The sequence below is a fragment of the Molossus molossus genome, unplaced genomic scaffold, assembly GCF_014108415.1.
Source record: "Molossus molossus isolate mMolMol1 unplaced genomic scaffold, mMolMol1.p scaffold_m16_p_17, whole genome shotgun sequence".
NCBI classification, from domain to species: Eukaryota; Metazoa; Chordata; class Mammalia; order Chiroptera; family Molossidae; genus Molossus; species Molossus molossus.
This window is the reverse complement of record NW_023425352.1, coordinates 14327450-14346693: the sequence shown is the minus strand read 5'-3', so window position 1 is coordinate 14346693 and position 19244 is coordinate 14327450. Positions and strand designations below refer to the sequence as shown.

General features: G+C 43.5%; 1 protein-coding gene across 6 annotated transcripts in view; it reads left to right on the top strand.

The window, feature by feature from the left end:
* ACSL5 (acyl-CoA synthetase long chain family member 5) overlaps positions 1–19244 on the top strand; it is a 49221-nt gene that overhangs the window by 21329 nt on the left and 8648 nt on the right. For all 6 annotated transcript variants that reach the window (XM_036264534.1, XM_036264533.1, XM_036264531.1 and 3 more), the window contains 11 exons: positions 3919–4103; positions 7062–7170; positions 10467–10531; positions 10652–10753; positions 12108–12207; positions 13190–13368; positions 14098–14130; positions 14218–14269; positions 15052–15125; positions 15721–15798; positions 16737–16871. In XM_036264534.1, the coding sequence (XP_036120427.1) occupies positions 3948–4103; positions 7062–7170; positions 10467–10531; positions 10652–10753; positions 12108–12207; positions 13190–13368; positions 14098–14130; positions 14218–14269; positions 15052–15125; positions 15721–15798; positions 16737–16871 (1083 nt within the window). In that variant the 5' untranslated portion in view covers positions 3919–3947. The remainder of the gene's footprint in view (positions 1–3918; positions 4104–7061; positions 7171–10466; positions 10532–10651; positions 10754–12107; positions 12208–13189; positions 13369–14097; positions 14131–14217; positions 14270–15051; positions 15126–15720; positions 15799–16736; positions 16872–19244) is intronic.

Here is a 19244-nt window from a genome sequence, read left to right as displayed (position 1 = left end):
CTCTCCTCTCAGATCCTCAGTTTCTCCCATTTACAGCGAGAGCTACATGATATGGGCACCTCTCTAGCAGTAGGTCACATTATAAGGCAGAAAAATATGTGTTTTGCCCTTAAAAAGAAGACTATCAAGATAGTGAAAAGATTGCAGAATGGGAGAAAATATTTGTGAATCATAAGATCACTTACAACTCAACAACAAAGAGACAAACAACCCAATTTAAAAATGGGCAAAGGACGGGAATAGACATTTCTTTACAGAAGAAATACAAATGGCCAATAAGCCCATAAAAAGATGGGATAATTTTCAGCCATAAAAAGGGACGAAGAACTGATACATAACATAGGTAAATATTTTTTTTAATTGTTGACACTATGACAGATGTCCCCCATTTCCCCTTCATCCCCCTCCATCCAGCCCCACCCCCCAGGCCTTCACCACATAATTGTCTGTGTCCATGGGCTCTGTATATATGCATATATGTTCTTTGGTTAACCTCTTCCAGCACCCCCTCTCCCCTCTCCTCTGAGATCTCTCAGTCTGTAACATGGATAAATCTCAAAAATATTACGTTGAGTGAAAGAAGTCACATATTATATGATTTCACTTATATGAAATACTCAGAATTCACCAGTCAATAGAAACATATAGTAAATTCGAGGTTGCCAGGGTCTGGGGGGAGAAAAGAATGGGGAGTTAGTGCTTAATGGGTACAGGATGTCCTTTTTGGGGTGATGACAATGTTTTGAAACTTTCTAGAGGTGATGGGTGTACATTGTGAATGAACTAAATGTTGCTAAGTTGTATATTTTAAAATGATTAATCTTATGTTATTTGAATTTTACCTCCATTGTTTTAAATGTGGGGAGGCAGGGAGGGACCGTCTGAAAGTCTGTGAATTTCTATTTGAATTGGGTTCCAGGTTAGTAAGAGGAAAGTAAACTATCTCAGTTGACAACTAGGTACATCCTTCAGTGTCTTCCAAGATCCAGGGCGAGCAAGTTACTTTCACTTTCTGAAACCAGTCTTGGCGTTCATAAACACATCTCTTGTTTGTGAGGAAGTGGTCAGTCTCATTCCATCTGTGGACAGTATGACTGAAATATGTCTAAAAACAGCGCTGATTGACAGACTACCGCCCACATTAAAACACATGTGTTTCTGTTCATCCCAAACCAGACACTCACTATTTGAGCCAATAATTAAACCTGAGGTTTCATGAAAATCCAGTGTTTCAGGTTTTCTAGGGAGGAAAAAAAAAGCTGACCCTCTGATGACCTCAGGCTCATATGACTACATGATAACAATCAGTCAAGGTTGACAGCAGGTGATGCCTCTCTCTCTCTCTCTCTCTCTCTCTCTCTCTCTCTCTCTCTCCTTTGTGTACCTGCCATGCCATTCACCCTTCCTCCCCCCATCCCATACTGCCACAGCTGAACATAAATTTCACCTTTAGACTGTCTTTTAAAGCCATTGTTTGCCAAGTATTTCATTAAATCTGCCATCTGTACGAAGAGGGCAAAGTCCCCAAAGCAACAATGTGTTCCCATAGCTGCGAAGGGGGTGCTGGTAAGAATCTCTTAATTTGACAGAGGCATTGGGGCAGAGAGGAGAATCCTAGAGCATAAGGTACTACCAGCCTGGGCAGTGTCCGGGGCTGAGGGAGGGGTTGATGAGTGAGCGCACAGCGAGCTTCTCCTCCCTGTGGCCCTGCTGTCCACTCTGTCAACTTCACAGCCTCCCCTTCTCGGCCTGGGTTGGGGTGGCCGGCCTTAGAATTGGGTTCTGTGTGGCTGGCTCTTGAGCAGGTTCTGCCCCCTGGAGGGCCGCTTCACCATACAAGTCCAGGTAAGGCCGGATTCAGAAAATCCCTGCTCTCAGAATCCTGGCCGGCAGTCACAACAGCACCTGTTGTTACATAAGCTAGCCCCTGTGGAGCCTGGCTTTTGTTTTTGTTTTGTCTTCTTTCCTTCCCCTAAACACAATGTGGAAGAAACCAAGGAACTGGAGACAGTCATCCCAATCTCTGGAAGTTCAATTTTCCTCCATAATATGGAGAGTGACTATTCTAAATTCAGGTGATAACCAATTAGAGGACAGAAGAAATGACGAGTGACTTGGGGTTTATTGGGACTGACTGTTCTTGCTCCCACACAAAATCCCTAAGTTTTAAAGCCTTGGTTAGCATGGTGTGAAGCGTGTTCCTGGATGGAAAAAATTCCAGATGCCAGCTAGTGGCAGCTGCCCCACAGGTCAAAGGGCGACTCTGATCGTGAGCTGATAAAACTTTTTTTGGGGGGTGAGGCTAGCTGTACTGTCTTGATTTTGAATGAGAATGTTTGGCCTCATTTCTGAGGTCCTGTCCCCTAAGTCATTGGAGTAAATTTTGAAGAATGCAAGTTCTGAACTTCCTGTAAGGTGCCAGACAAATCCAGTCTCCTTGAACTTGGTGGCTGGTCTCTATAAGGAAAAACTGAGTTGTGGTTTTATAGTGTTTACTGGGAAAGTAGCAATGGGAACGGTCAGTGAACTAGGACAAGTCACTTTACCCCTGGGAGCATCTATATTCTTGTCTGTAAAATACTCCTTCGTGACACTGGTTGGATTAAATTAGGTAATTTATGCAGAAAACTCTTCCTGTGATTGCTCCAAAGTCTGTGGGTCCAACACTTCGAACGGTCAAAATTCAGAACGTCAGAATTGGGCATGAAGAAAGATTTATTGATGAGAAGGCACCAACTGACAAGATGGGAAACCTAATGGTTCCTCAAATCCATCTCAAGACAGTACAGAATTCAGGCTTCTTTTATGTCAAAAGAAGGGGAAATGGGAGGGGCTGTTCCTGTAAATCTCAAGCTGCAAGATAAAGCAGAAGCTACTAGTCCGGTGGCCAGAGGAACAAGAAAGGCTTGAACAAGATGGAGTTGGAGAGACAGCATTTCCTTCTGTTACAAGCCCAGGGTTTGGCATATAGCATGTGTTTGCTGCTGTTACTATGCTAATCTGTGTGAAAGTTGGGAGGTGATAGGTACTTCCTCAGACCTGCCCAAACTTTAGTGCTTTCTATTAGAGTCGTTCCAAGCTGTCCCTTTTGGCTGGAAACTACAAGAAAAGCTGTGTTGGAAGAAGCCTTTGTTGCTTTTGGTTTCTTGAGATCTCTTCCTGGCTGAAATCTTCAACGCTCACCTGCCACTGTGCATCAGGCCCATGTGCCAGCAGCATTTCTGCATACCTAACTGATGTTGCCTCCAGGAAAAATGGTTCCTCCTGACTCCCCAGAGGAGAGTATGTTGGACATGCTAGTTGTAATGCTGTTGATCTCTGAGCCCCTCCTGATGCTTACAAAAAAAAAAAAAAAAAAAAAAAAACCAACCCCAAACAGAAAGCAGTGAGCAAGGCATATCTGTCCTTCATGCAGATCGCTTGATTTCTGAAATCTGTGGTGTCACCCCTACAGAGGTTCCCTCTTCTGTTTGGGTTGTACTAAGGAAATGCAGCTGGAAGAGTCCTTCTTGACCCTCGGTCTGCCCGAGTAGGGGGAAGATCTCTGGAGCACCCTCAGAAGGGCTTCTAGGCTTTATGGACCAGAAATGAAAGGATGGTCATTTCTCAAAATTGTCTAGGAAATGATTAACTTGCTTCCTTTGATCCTTTCCACCTTGTGGGAGGACGGTCAAGTAGCAGGGGGTAGAATGCATTCTATTATTTTCAACATTGCTCAGGTATGCAGTGGGAGAAATTCTGCTACTAGCAAAGTCTAACCCTGACTGTCTGAAGGAGTAGAAGCCGTGTGTGTGTGTGTGTGTGTGTGTGTGTGTGTGTGTGTGTGTGGTGTGTCCCCTTCTTTAAACCTAGAATGATTGAGTAAAATGATATAGCCATTTCCTCTAACATTTTTGTTTCCTTCTCTTTTTTTTTAAGGCCTCAATTTCCTGCTACTATTCACAAAGATGCTTTTTATCTTTAACTTCTTGTTTTCCCCACTTCCAACCCCGGCACTGATCTTCATCCTGACCTTTGGAGTTGGCATCTTCCTGTGGCTGGTCAACAGACCTCACGATGTCTTGCCTGTAGTTGATCTGAACAACCAGTCAGTGGGAATTGAGGTAACCTACTAATCACCTTTTTAGTTTGTCAACATTGATCAAACACAAACTGTATGTAGTTCAAGACATTGGACTAATTCGTGAAGGGGATGGGGTGTAGCATGGAAAAGTAAGCCTTTTGTGTTAGTAATCAACAGAAAAATCTACAAATGTACACTTCTACTAATGACACATTTTCCTTTGTCATAAAGATGATACCCAAGCTAGGTCCTATGACACCAGTGATCTAAATTGAGGTTGTCTAACTATAACCCACAGGAAAAATCCACCTTTTTAAAATGGGACAAATAGGCTAAGAATGGTTTCTGCATTTTTAAAGGGATACGTGAAAACATTAAATCAATAAAAAATTTTTAAAGGGGTAGATCATGTGTTCCACAAAGCCTGTTTACACACAACACCTGACTATTTAGTCAAGGGCACTGACCTCTTTTCCCTTAGATTGTCAAATAAAAAAATACGACAACAGCCAACACAATGATAGCCATCCGGTATGAGTGAATCAAAATTATACCCTCCCTATTCTTTCGTCAGATCAGCAAAAAATATATATTTTTGGTGTGCCACAGAATTTTAGTAATTAGTTTATATGTGCCCTGAGATTTACAAAAAAGGTTAAAAATCACTGATCTAAATGACAGAGTCAGGACTTTGGGGACAGTAGAAAATTTTATTGAGATACTCAATGTCTGAAAATGGCATATGAGTTATTTATTTAAATTCCAGCCTTGAGTTAATATTCATTCTTAAAATAGGCAGAAGTTGAACTTTTCCCTTCAATTCCCCAACTTTCAGCAAATCAGACAGCGTCTTATATCTCTGAGCAAAGGAAAAGCTCCAAGAATGTTCTTTGTCATTTTTCATCTTCAACCCTTTTCAGAGGGAAAAAAGCATTCCTGTTCCTTTGTAAAGCTAACCCCCTTCTGTTCTTTTCTTGGACTTCTTTCCTCTACCTGAGACTCTTATTCCGAGTTAACTGCACTGTCCACCGGGTTCCCTTTTACTCTGGTGTGTTTGTGTGTCCTTCGTTGACATCGTCCCCTCCTGCTGATCCTGCTGCGTCAGGCCACCAGCTCCTTCCACTCCTTCCTTTTCCCACCAGAGTTCATTAAGAGGAGACTGTTTGTTGATTTGAACTTTAACCACCGATGTCAGACCTTTGCTACCACCATCTCCCCAAACTTCTCTGCCTCACGCATACTCGAACTTCCAAATTCACTGATTTCTCCTTCAGCCTTCCTCTCAGCTGACTTCAGCCTTCTTTTCTTAAACTTCTCTATAATATCCTTCAATGAAATGTCTTCTTTATCCCAAAAGAGCCTTTCTTGGCCACTTAGGTTGTTTCCTCTCTTCATCTCAGCGTCACCGTCTCTCAATTCCTCTGAAGCAGGAGTGAGCAAACATGTTCTGGAAAGACAGGACAGCTCAGACTTCGCAGCCATATGGGCTGCGTTGCGACCACTCAACTCTGTTGTGGTGAGAAAGCATCAGACAACGTGGAAGTGAATGAGCATGGCGGTGTTCCAATACAACTTTACTTGTAAAAGCAGGTTCAGGCCAGAAGTGAGCCCAGGCCAAAGCCTGCCAATCCCTGCTTTAATTCCTCACTCCTGAGAAAACTCTCCTTCTCCTATGACTTGAAAATGTACCTAAAAGGCCATGACACCCAAATCTGACTTTTAAGTTCAGACCTCTCCCCTGAGTTCCAGTCTACCTCAGTGACACTCAAGTACGTCAAGGTCAATGAGTCTCTTTATTACATATCTTCTCCCTAAACACACACACACACCCACACCCACACCCATACCCTCTCCGGTTTCCCTTCCTCTTCTATCTCAGTTAAATGCATCTCTTCTTACCCAGTTGCCTAAAGTTGAGTTGGAATCACTTTTCATTCTTCCTTCTTCCTCAGGCCATTTATAAAAACAGTCAGCAAGACCCTATCTTCCTTTATGAGAGGAGGAACTTTTTTTTTCTTTTACCTCTTGACTTAATGCGACATCTCATGGAAATCTTCCCCAATGCTCTAGACAAGTCAGATCTCTTGCTCTAGTCTGATGTGCTAGCCTGTACTTGAACGACTCCTTTAGTTTGCTTATTTAACTGATGCCTGTTTCTCTCTGGATTGATTTCACAAGGGTTGGACCATGCCTATAGCTCCACTGCAGCTCCAAGGGCCTCATGAGGCCCTGACCCTGGAGTTCCAGCTGACATTTCTAGACAGATCCCTAGCTACTCCCTATTTCTGAAATACCCTGTTCTCTAGCTCCCTACCAGACTCTGCAGTGTGTTTTCTGGCCTCTGTGCCTTTGCTCAGGCTGTTCCTTCACTCTGAGTCATTCATCTTTCCCTCCCCTCTACCACTCCGCATCTTCTTGGTCAGTGCTTACTGATCTTCAAAGTCTCCACTGAAATATCATTTCTTCTCTGTAGCCTTTCTACTTACCACAAAACTGGTTGCTTCATTAGTCTCCCAAAACATATATTTTAGCTCAACATGTACATCACAGCATTGTATTTGCATGTTTTTCCCTTCTCACCCCACCCCACTCCAAAAACTTCCACTTATGAGGTGCTCATGGCCAGCAATTTTCTCTTAACTTACTTTGCATCTACAGTATTTACATGGTGCACAGAACATAGTATGCATTTCATAGATGTTTAAACTTGATGTGAATTTTTAAAGGATAAATATACTATATTATCTCTTGTGGGGGGTGTGTGTGTGTTCCAAGAAAGGTAAGGGAGATCTCCCAAAACATAACTGTGACAGTCTCTGGGTTGCTATGATGTGAAGATGTTTCAATTTTGAGATTTAAAGACTTTATTGATTGAATAGGATAGAGGAGTAATCCCTATGACCTCAATGGTTAGCATTCACATTCAATTTAATTTGTAAGTATTTGGAAAGGGTGGGGAGAGACTCAGACTGGGCCTAAACTTGGCCTTGTGTCTTAGGGAGGAGCACGGAAAAATGCTCGCCAGAAGGACAATGACCTGCTAAGCTACTACTTCTCAGATGCCAAGACGATGTACGAAGTTTTCAAAAGAGGACTTGCTGTGTCTGGTAAGCCTGGCAGTCTGGCCTTTCCTGTAAGAGAAGACCAAGAAAGAGTCTTGTTCTATACCTCAGCTTCCCTGCCTCACTTGTAAAAACCTGTGGTGGTCTGGGTAGAATTCCTACATACAAAATGGAAGGAACATCTACAGTGTTGGGATGGATGCAGGGATCGGAAAATCACAATGTCAGGAAGCAAGGGCCAGCCCTGGGTCTGAAACCCAGTTCTTCTATTTCTAGCTGTGTGACCTTGTGCAAGCCACTTTGCCTCTCTGGATCTGTGCCTTAGTTAACACAAGAACTTCCCTGCCAAATTGTTGTTAAACAGTCAATGATAATGTATATGAAAGTATGTTGATTAACTCACTAGGACATTAGTGTATCATATTTGCTTAGGAACATGCTTTTCACAAATGCAATTCTTCAGATGCAGAATCTGAGCCAGAATGAACATTTAGGCCTCCTGACTTCTTACCTTGTCCTGATCCCAATGCCACACTACTGGCCCAGGCTGCTACTCTTAGTATCACAGAGGCAATTCTCCTTTGGACTTTTCTTAGAAATGCTGCCACAGGGGCTTTGGTAGGTTCACTTGGAACATATCGAGCCTTAGTACTTACATCTTTTATCATTGAACACAATGCTAGGTGTACTGATTTCCTTTCAAAATCTATTGGCTTATAGCTCTCCCTATATCTTGTTTCTTTGGGGTGACACTGTCTAGGCATAGTTTGCCTGTGTGACTTCTTATCCCTCCCTTCTCTCCTGCCTTTGTGACTATGATAATATTTAATAGTCACCTCCTGTCAAGTGCTAACTGTACAATAGGGACTGCTCAGGTAGTACCTACTAATCTTCCCTAAACCTCATGGATTAGTTCCTATCTCCCATATTTTTTTAAATGAGAAAACAGAGACTCAGAGGTTCAGGAACATACTGAAGGTGACAGAACTAGAAAATGTTACATAAGATACTTCATTTCTATTTTTTTTTAAATACTAAATTAAGAATAAGCAGACTCAGTTAACATGGCTTCTCATGTCACTAGACAGGAGTAATCTGGCCTGGCTATTTCCTCAGAAAAATGACACTTCTGATCCCAGCTGGGGTTGACTACATCAACCTTGACATATACTTTTCACCCCTACCCGATAGATGGTCTATGTTGAGAATCACTGTGGGTAATGTTTAAAATGTAGATTTCTGGCTCCCCTTGTCAAACTGAACCAGAATTCCAGATAGTGAGACCTAAGAGTCTGAGTTTTTAACAAAGCTTGGTTGCAGGGAGGGGGTCTGCATACCAGTTTCAACTCTACCGAACTTAGGGCTGCAATTCTGCCCAGTTGTTAACAGGTGGGCTCTGTGCCCATGGCTGCACCTGAAAACAGAAGCTAGCTCTCAGTTAAGTAAGTTAATCAAAGGCTAGGCTGTTGCCTGGTCAGGATTTTGGGTAATTAGGCTGAAGCTGATTAGGGCACAGAGTTTAATGAGACCTCAGCGGGTGTCCCTTTGGGCCAATTATTTGACTTGTTCCTTGGCCGTGGGCCTCTGCTAGAATTTTCACCTATAGGGAAGTGACAAGGAGATGCAGCATGGTTTTTCCACATTCACCAGCTCTGCCACTTGCTGAGTGAGCTTGAAGACGCCGTCCCAGTTTTTTCTGACTCTCGGGGCCACGGGATAACAAGAGTTGCAAAGACCAAATGAGCAAATGTGCTTAGCATGGAGTAAGCATCCCATCCATGGTAGCTGTCACTTGTACTTCGTGTTGGTACAGTCTCACTGGTGGACATCACGGCACACACTCTGGGAGGGAGCCGTGGCTGTGAACACCTAGCAGGACAGGACTTGCCCAGCTTCATGGAAAATGACCATCTGAGACTTTGCCGCTTGAGCTTTTATGCAGCTGTTTCAGCAGGAAGAAAAAGGACTGTTTCCTGTGGACAACAGTCTCCTCATTTACCTTTTATATCTTTTTGATCAGAGCAGCTATCTCTTTCCTGCTTTTATTCCTTTTTCCTCTGTCACTTGGTCTGGAAGTTTACGTACTTACCTCTGAATTCCTAGTAACCCTCTCTCTGAACGCTTCCTTCTGTCAAGAACTGAATTTCTCTCAGCAGTTTGGCCAGAGCCTCTGGGTCAAATTCCCTTCCCTTTTCCTTTTCTATTTATAGCTTGGTCTCATTTGAGCTTTTCAGCCAGTGAGGCTTGTTCCTTAGCCTCATATCACAACTTGCGTGGCTTCTGTGGCCGAGCCTGGGTATTTCAGGAGAGACTGTCCTATAAACAGACCAAGCACATTAACAGATGAGAGTAAATAAAGTTCAACAAGCAAGGGGAATGTCCCACTCTACTAGCTGTTAAAGAACCTTAGGCTAAAGTACGTTTTAAAATCTATCAAACCATAAGACGTGTTAAAAATGGTACTATTCAGCATCTATGACTTGATATGTTGGTGGTGGGAGAAAAGCAAACTGTCATAGTGGGTCTTATTAAGCAGTGTGGTGCTAGGCAGCAAAAACCTGAGCCATTCCAACCTCCCAACTCAGTCATTTCATTTTAGGGACTCTGTGCTAAGAAAATGTTCTAAATTCGAAATGATTAATTTGAAAATATTTACCATAGCATTATTTAAGGTGTCAAACTTGGAAACAGTCTAAGTACCCACAATGAGAGAAAGTCAATTACAGTAGAACTCTTCGTCAGTTGGCCATAATAAGGCCATTGAAATCTCTACAAAGAATAAATGATAACATGGGAATGTGTATATCAAACAGAGAAAGGAAGTAGGACAAATATATATATCATAACCCTATAGAACTATACAAAGGAACTATGACAAAATATTAGTGTTAATAATGGTTAATAATGGTAATAACAACATTATTGACGACTCATTTTGATTTTTTTCTATATTTTTATGAACATACCTTTTTTTTTTTTTTTTTATGTCAATCCAAGATTATCCCATTCAGGCTGTATTTACTTGGCTTTCACTTGTTCACGTTATGTGGGCTAGTCCATATTCATGGCTTTCACTGAGTCTGCTACCATGGAGGTCACATATTTCAACACGGAGCCACCCCTGGTCTGTAGAATTTCCTAAATGTTCCAAGTGTAGTTTGTACGACTCTGACTTGGAGAACTGAGTACTCCCTGCCTTTGAATTTCCTTGGCACCTAAGAGCAGTTCACATTCTAACTAGATGTATCTTTTGTGTCTTGTCTCTTCCTAATTCCCTTTTACCTTCTCTGGTCCAAAGGATTTGCAAATGGAGCTGATTTTCTTTAATATTATGTTTTTAGACAATGGGCCTTGCTTGGGGTATAGAAAACCAAACCAGCCCTACAAGTGGCTGTCCTACAAACAGGTGAGTCGGGCCCATGTTTGGCATGGATTCTTTTGCTACATGATATCCTGAGCCAAGGTGGTCTCCTTTGGGTCTTGACTGTGTCCCTCCCCACCCCCCTTGTTTGTCTCTCTTTTACAGGTGTCTGATCGAGCAGAGTACCTGGGCTCCTGTCTCCTACATAAAGGATACAAGCCATCCCAAGACCAATGTGTTGGCATCTTTGCTCAGAATAGGCCAGAGGTAACCATGTGGAAGTGAACTCAAGAAAATGAGTCAGGACTAAGTCTAAAGACTTTAAACCCACCCCTAAGCCAGCATTCTGACACTTGTTGATGATTTACCAAAGCTACTTAAAGCTCTCATTTTCTTTAAATATTCTTCCCCTTGAAAGAATTACAACTCCAAGCCTCCTTAATTCCTGGTTGAATGTGTAGTGATCTAAACTAGGTGACTGGACTTCTCCTATTTCCCAGCCCAGTAGGAGCCTTTCTAAGTCAGTCTGTTGTTGTCTGAGTAAGAAAGCTAAAGGGGGCTGGCCAATACGAGCTTGAGGATGTCCTGGGAAAGGATGTTTTCATATCAGAGATGGAACTTGTAGGTTGTACCTGAAGGAAACCAAGGTGTCCGTTGTTACTGAGATTGGCCACTGAAAGCCGATTTTAGACGTCGAGATGACTGGAACTAATTTGTTACACCAGCCTCAATGAGAAGACATGCCCTTAGCTCGCGTTTAGGAATTCAACACCAAACCTAGCGTATTAGTCTGCTGGAGCTGCCAAAACAGAATACCAGAAACTGGTGACTTCAACAACAGAAATATATTTTCTCACAGTTCTGGAGGCTGGAAGATCAAGGTGTCAGCCAGCTGGGTTTCTCCTGGGGCCTCTCTCCTTGGCTTGCAGTTGGCTGCCTTCTCCTGTGTCCTCACATGACCTTTTCTCTGTCATCCCTGGTGCCTCTTCCTCTTCTTAGAAAGACATTAGTCGTATTGGATTAGGACCCACGCCATGAACTCATTTAACCTTAATTACCTCCATAAAGGCCCTACTGTATCTCCAAAATGAGTGGCAATGGGGTCAGGGCCGCAATTCAGCCCATAGCATCTAGACTCGTTTCTGTGGCTCCTCATGCTTCCTGGTGTGTATACACTGATGTCACGCTGTCCTGCCTTGTCCACTCCAGGAATGCCTTCTGTGCCTCAGCCTCCACAGCCAGAACTCACCAGCCCTTTCGCGGCCCTGCCCACTTCTCATCACGTTTCACCCACGCAGCCCCAGAGAGCCTTTACCCGACCCCTGAAAGTGACTTCTGCTTCCTGAACGTTCCCTCATGCTTCCCATTCCTCTGATGGACAGAACTCACCGCACTCTACCTTTGTATCGGGTCTACCTTTGTATTGTAGTTATTTCTGTGCCTTTATCTCCTTTATTAAGCTGTACTTTGTAGCATTAGCAGTGGTAGTCCTTAGGGGCCCCACAGTGATTTTTTTTTAAAGCAAAGTAACCACAAAACCATTTGTTGGCTAAATGACTAAATTAATACTTTTCCTCTTCAAAGTGTTCTCTAGTCCTGACTTGAACTTCTCTCCATACAGTGGATCATCTCCGAGTTAGCTTGTTACACGTACTCCATGGTAGCCGTCCCCCTGTACGATACCTTGGGAGCAGAGGCCGTCATATACATTATCAACAAGGGTAAAACTTTGCTACTACATTACAACTCGATTCTTCCTGTAAGCTGAGTAACTCTTCAACATCTGCTTTTGTGAGCAGCCTTGGAATGCTGGGACCAGAAAAGTGCTCAAGTCTTTGCTGTCTTGTAGTCCCTATGATATCATTTACAGGGAAGTTACAAAAAGCCCATGGGGCAGGTCTATGCACAGTTAGAAGAGTCAATGGAATGCTTTAAGGTGATGTATTACGGCAGTGTCATTTAGAGGACTCGGCTATTTACTTTGGCCACACTGGAGAAAAGTCCAGAGTGGTTGACAGATCACTGTGAAACTTCCGGTCTGAGTTCCCATCCTTGTAAATCTAAGTCAGTACAGTTAACCAGCATGTACCAATGTGTATGGTGAGTCTGCAGAAAATATTGCCATTCTCAAACAAGTACACGTTGAGTGGGCAAGTCACAGCCCTTCCACACATCCCAGACATTACTTCCTGTCACAGAAATGGTATGGTAGATGTAGTGAGTACATCCACTTGAACTATAGACACAATCGGACACTTTTTATTTGTGTAAACAAGTATCAAAGCAAATGCTAACATTTAGAATCATAAAATGCTTGTCTGTTAAAATCCCATCTGCCCCCTCCTTCCCCTCCTCTCCCCTGCTCCTTTCCCCCACATAAAACACATAGAAAGGACCACACCTAAGCCATTCAGCCACCAGTCACCTATATTCTAAATCAGAAGGAAGTCTCTAGAAGGCTTCTCTAGAGACTAAATCATGTCGGCAGCACACAGGGGAACTTGGCTTCTGCTTCGGTTAAGCTCCTTTGTATCAATGGAATGTTTCAGGTTTTATGCATCACAAAGCTGATTTGCAGACATAATTCATATCCTTTGGGAGATCCACTAGCTTTGACATTTTCAAAAATCCCTTCCTCCTTATAAGGCGATCAGGCACCGAGCAGAGCAGGAACATGACCTTTGGCTCTGTTTCTGCTTTCAGGTGATATCGCCATGGTGATCTGTGATACACCCCAAAAGGCATCAGTCCTGATAGACAATGTGGAGAAGGGCCTCACTCCAGGCCTGAAAATAATCATCCTCATGGATCCCTTTGACGATGACCTGAAGCAAAGAGGGGAGAAAAGTGGGCTTGAGGTCTTATCCTTCTGTGATGCTGAGGTAATGGCCTGAAACTCACCTCCCAGCTCAGAGGTTGACCTGACACCATGGGCATCTGGTATTGTCTGCTTGGCCGGACATCTGCACAGGGAGCAGGCTGTTCTCCAGGGGTGGCAGGACACAGTAAATTAGACTCATGCAGTGAAGCTTCGAGAATAATTTCCCCAAAGTGACTCAGAAACCATGCCAGGAGAGGAGAAAGGCCTGTGACCAGCATGCATAGAGTTCCAAGTAGAGAATCCATAAGTGCATTGGTTGGTGGTAGTTAGGGTATGGTCCTGGAGCTAGGCACTGTTAGGTGACCTTGCGCAAGTTATTTTATATCTCCCTTTCCCTTTCTGTAGAATTAGGATAAAAGAGTCTCTACCGCACAGAGGAGTTAAAGAGTTAACTGAGTTAACATATATAAAGTGCTCAGGACAGTGACTGTTATGTAGTAAGCCTTGAAATGTCAAGTACATATGTTAGTCAAAGACCTTTAGCTGTGGTCCTAGATGACTGAACTTCAAGAGTATGGTGGGAAGTTTGGACATTTGGGATCTGCCCTCTTTAGGTTTGTAATCTAGATAAACCTTATGCTCTTCCATAGGGCTTCTGGGCCTGATCCAGGTTGAAATTTTGGTTATATTCCTGTAGATGTGTCCTCATGGAAAAGGGAGAGGGCTGTGTTTTTCATGAGTCTGTTCATCTTAACTAATGTCTTCCTTTCTTGATGTTCTGTTTGTGTAGAATACAGGCAAAGAGAATTTCAGAAAACCCATGGTAAGTTTTCTTCTGCCCGAATTTGAGTCTTGCATGTTCAACCCCCAAAGCTCGTGGTAGACTAAGCCTGTGTGCTTCCCCCTCCAGCCTCCTGAACCAGATGACCTAGGCATCATCTGCTTCACCAGTGGGACCACAGGTCAGTGCCCATGAAGCTGTCGCAGAGGCCTCTGGTCAACCAAAAACATGACTTGGGTCACTGACCACGAGTAGGCTAGTAAATAAACCCTACAATGAACCCTATTCGTAAGGCTTACCACCTAAGGCTTCTGAGTATGGCTACCCAGACAGAAAACTGTAAGCATAAGCAGATAAACCGTATTTAACATACTAAAAGTGTTTACGTGCTATGGATTTCAGGGATCTTAAAGATGTGTCAGAAAGTCAATCTTCTTCCCCAACCCACCACTCTCTCAACTTGACACCACTAGAGTGGTCCATTCAATCAAGATAACCCAGTAAAGTTCTACACAGATCACTGTGGACTCCACCCCCATCTGGCAGCTACCTTTCTATTAGAACTCTTAATAGCTTTCAATGTGGCCCATGATGACCTACCATTATATCCATTCCATTCTGCCCAATTTGTAAGGTGATAGCTAGGTAATATTGTCAGCTCTGAAGTCTTCAACATAAAAATGGCACAAGAGAGAGGGGAGTTACTTGGATTTTTCTTTTCTTTGCTATCTGAGCTTATGGCTGAGCCCTGTGTGACGGTAGAAGGCTGTCAGCAGTAGAATCTCTGGGGGCATTAATCATTCATGAACGGAGTCATATATCATTCACACAAAGCCATGATGTCAGAAGAAGCTCTTGGCTCTCTGGAACAGAACCAATTGAATGTCACTTCTTATTTCAAAGGCAAAGGTTACCTATTAGCTACATAAAGGATCTTTCCCTCCACCTCCTTGTTTCCTACAGGTGACCCCAAAGGAGCCATGATAACCCATAAAAATGTTGTTTCAAATGCTGCAGCTTTTCTCAAATGTGTTGAGGTCAGTGGTCAATTACAAAAGAGATCCTCATTAAAATGCGAATCTGTCATAAGATTTTAATCTTGAAGATAGAGGAGGCAGAGAGAGAAAAAAAAACCCAGTTAAGGGCCTGAGTGTGGACAAATACCTGTGCAGTTTTGGGTGGCGGGCGGGGCATGTTCCAGCCTTGGTCTTTGACAATCACTGCAGACCTCTACATGGGTGAAGTCAGGGCCCCTCTCCCAGTCCACAGTGCCCCCCTGCACGGCCGCATGCTGTGTACTACAGGAGAGAAGTAGTTAAAAATGGTTTTCTTTTTCATTTTAAATGAGATACAGTTGACACCTAACATTATAACAGTTTCTGGTGTATAGCATAATGATTCAATGTTTGCATGTATTGCAAAATGATCCTCTTGTTAAGTCTAGTTAATATCCATCACCACACGTAGTTGCAAATTCTCTTTTCTTGTGATGAGAACTAAGATTGACTCAGCAGCTTTCAAATATACAGTAGAGTATTATTAACTATAGTTAATGAGAGCAGTTCTTAAATGCATTTGGAAGGGAAGGTCGGCATTAATCCAATTGTGTCTCCTCTTTCTTCCCATCTGTAGTATACGTTTCAGCCCACCCCTGAGGATGTGGCCATATCCTACCTCCCCTTGGCTCACATGTTTGAGAGGGTTGTACAGGTGAGTGCCCTGTGTCCCTAGCAGGTATGTGGAAAGGGATACTGACTTGCTAGTCCCACGCTTATTCCGAAGGCACCCTCCAATATTCACAGTCCTTTCTCTAACGTGAAGGGCACGGGCAGGGAGCAGGCACAGCGGCGTCTGAACCCCGCGTTCCCACTGACCCACAGGGGTGCCTTCCTCTGCTAAGTCTGTGTGTCCAACAGGCTCAGCCTGCTGCCGCCTTCACACAAGGTGCCTGCGAGTCGAGCGAGGTCACAGCCAGGAGCCCACCAGCTACCCTTAATTCCGACCTGAAATAGGAGATGTGTTTCTTCTTTTTTATTTTATTGTGGTTAGAATTTTCGAGAAGATCTTAGTATTAGAGAAAAGGAAGTTCCCCACAGAGAGGCAGAGAGGCAGCATTTGGTCCAGGGAAGGTGTCCAGCATGCCTAAGACAGGGTCGATCCGACTGGGTGCCCCAGAGGAGAGCTGCCCGTCTGTGCGTGGACTCCGGGTTACGCTGAGGCTGCCCTGAGGACTGAAAGCAATGCTGGCCTTTCACGAACACGGGTGGCCGTCAGGGTGGAAAAGCCTCTCTCTGTTCCCCCTTGAAGTGGTCCTTTGGCTCTGAGTCCTATTCTTAAATCCTTCTTTGATCAGATTCTGTGTTAATGCATAAAGTGATGAGCAATCCGGTTCCTCGGACTAAAATACTGATATCTGATTCATAAAGTATCAATTCTAATAAGCATCCCTTTTCACATTTTAACGTTTCTGAAACTGACACTGCCTTCCAGTGACAGGCAGCTGTAGTCGAGTTGGCAGTGTTTTTCCTTAGCGCCGCAGCACCAAACGCACCTCAAGCTTAGAGAAGTCTCTAGCAGCACCCTCTAGACGACACGCCCCCCTGACGGGTCCTTTGGCTCTGAGCCCTTTCCTTTGGCTTCGTGTTTAGGTTGTTGTATACTCTTGTGGAGCCAGAGTTGGATTCTTCCAAGGAGATATTCGGCTGCTGCCTGATGACATGAAGACTCTGAAGCCCACCCTGTTTCCTGTGGTGCCCCGACTCCTCAACAGGATCTACGACAAGGTGCTGACTTTGCTTCTGCTGGGCTGATCGTGGGGTGCAGAACCTGTCTGAGGCTCTTCAGGACTCTGTGTTGTTAAGAATTTGTCCACTTCCAACCCCCGACTCCCTATAAGCATCTACTTCTAGCCACATTTATAAATGCAGTGGTGAAAACCCTAATAAATAAAACCCCCTTTCCTCTGGAGGAGATGAGTGGACCTGATTTGGAGAAGGAGCTCAATTCGGGGACTTGGGGAGCCCCTCAACATTCAGCCAACTAGGGAAGTTGGTACTCTGGGAGGTTGTACACTGACTTCATAACACCTACTGATTACTGAGCTTCTTACTGAGTTCCCCTGATGAACACTTTATATGCATCTCCTGCTCTCAAAGGCACACGAGGCCTCTACTTATCCCAGACTTGCAGAAGCAGAGACTGAGCCTCAGAGGTTAAATAACTTGCTCAGAGTAATAGCTGATAAGGGGTCGGTCCAGAATCAAACTGTCACGTAATTCTTTTCGCTTTCATTAATCAGTGCTCTATTTTTTCATTAGGATTGCAAAATAGCAGTTTTTCTAATTCAGTCATTTCTCTTGCATGTGTTAGCTGAGATTCTTCCATCAGGGAATAACAAATATTTCATTCTTTTATTCGTCAATTTGCAAGATGCTGAATTGGTGCCTCCATAACCTTTAAAACTGGACAATGAGATTGTTTTCTTTGTAATATGATGCACTAGTGATTTGCATATTTGTATGTTTAATCTATTTCACTCATCCTTCTCAGTGTTCAAATTTTCCCATCATGGAAGTTGGGAGCCCCATCATGTGTTGCTCATACATCTTTTGACATGACCTCAGTGGTTTTTAATAGCTTTGTTGCTTCCTGGCATAAGATGTCTCAAGTTCATCTTGTGTGATCCTCACTTAAGTCTTGGTTTGGCAAATTCCTCCAAAGAGCTCTGGGAACTAGAATTTGAACCCAGGAAATATAATAAGAACACCCAGGCTCTTAACCATGTGCCCAATCATTTCATAATTTCCTAGTCATGAGAGCTCTAAGGAAATAATACATGGCCCTTCTTCACATGTTTGGCCCCACCCCTGAGATTTTGGCAGTCCCTTCACATTGTGAATCTCACCAGGTGCTGTCCTGGGGCTCCAGTTCGAGGACAGGCTGCATTCTAGTACACAGATGATCCGCAGACATTGAAAGCCCTAGTTTCTATCAGACTTGTTAACAATTCTAACAGTTCCTCATCATGCTGTGGGATTGTTAGACTTGCTTTTTGTTCATTTGTTGGATGGACTCATTTTTATTTTTGAGAGAGAGTTATTTTATAAGATGGTATTAACACAGAGTTCACTTCCAGCACTTATTATGAAAATGCAGGACTTTATAAGTGCAAGTCTCTCAATTCCCGCTCTTCGTCAGTGACTTGTTAGGGGAGTCTTGTGAATATTGAAACAGGATAGGTTTTTTAAGGATGAGAAAGTTGTCAGGAATCACATGATGCAGGCAATATTTGAGTGTAGATCTTGCAGAAGGATGGTGAGATTTTGGCAAAATAATAGCACAGCCATGAGTAGCTATCCAGAGCCTAGAGCACAGCCGATATTAGGGGTGGGGATGCGCAGCCCCATTTGGCTGGAGGCCCAGAAATGGGAGTGTGAATATGGAAGGTTTGAAGTTTTGAATTTTGAACTGGCAAAGAACTTTGATTACCTTGAATGTGAATTCCAATAGGATGGAGTCTTGAAGCCAGAGGATGGAGTTTGGGATAGAGTTTTGTAAATATGGCGGCTTTCTTTGAGTTGGACCAACCAAAGCTCTCCTTTGGCAGGAGTGTGGTTGATGGATTAGAGTCATGATGAGGCCAGAGTCAGGGAGACTAGGAAAATCATGTGAGCTTGGAAAGCAGTGTCAGATTAAGTCCACAAGGAAGAAATAATCTACATGGGAAGGTCTGTAGGATTTGGTATGCTGTGGCTAAGGAAACTTTAGTCACAGAGAAAGTGGTATTTCAACAAATTTAGTGTATGTAGGCATCGCAGGGGCAAGGGGAGCGAGAGGTGATGCTTGTTTAAAAATCAGATTCCTGGGACCTTCTTTGACCTATTAAGCCAAAACCCTAAGGGTGCTGCCCATTGAACAGTTTTTTATCCAGTTGTTCTAAGAGACTTTGTAGGTAAATGCTGACCATCTTTTGAGGACATCATTATCCCAGTTGTCAAAGTTGTTTGCCAAGGTATCTTGAGGAACTGGCGCTCTGAACCTATGTACTAAGTTTACTTCCTTTAGTGTGAACATAATTATCTGGGCTCCGTATTATTCAGCAAACTGGTCCAGGATTGAGAGCTGCTTCCTTATGAAGCTAGACGGCAACATCTCTT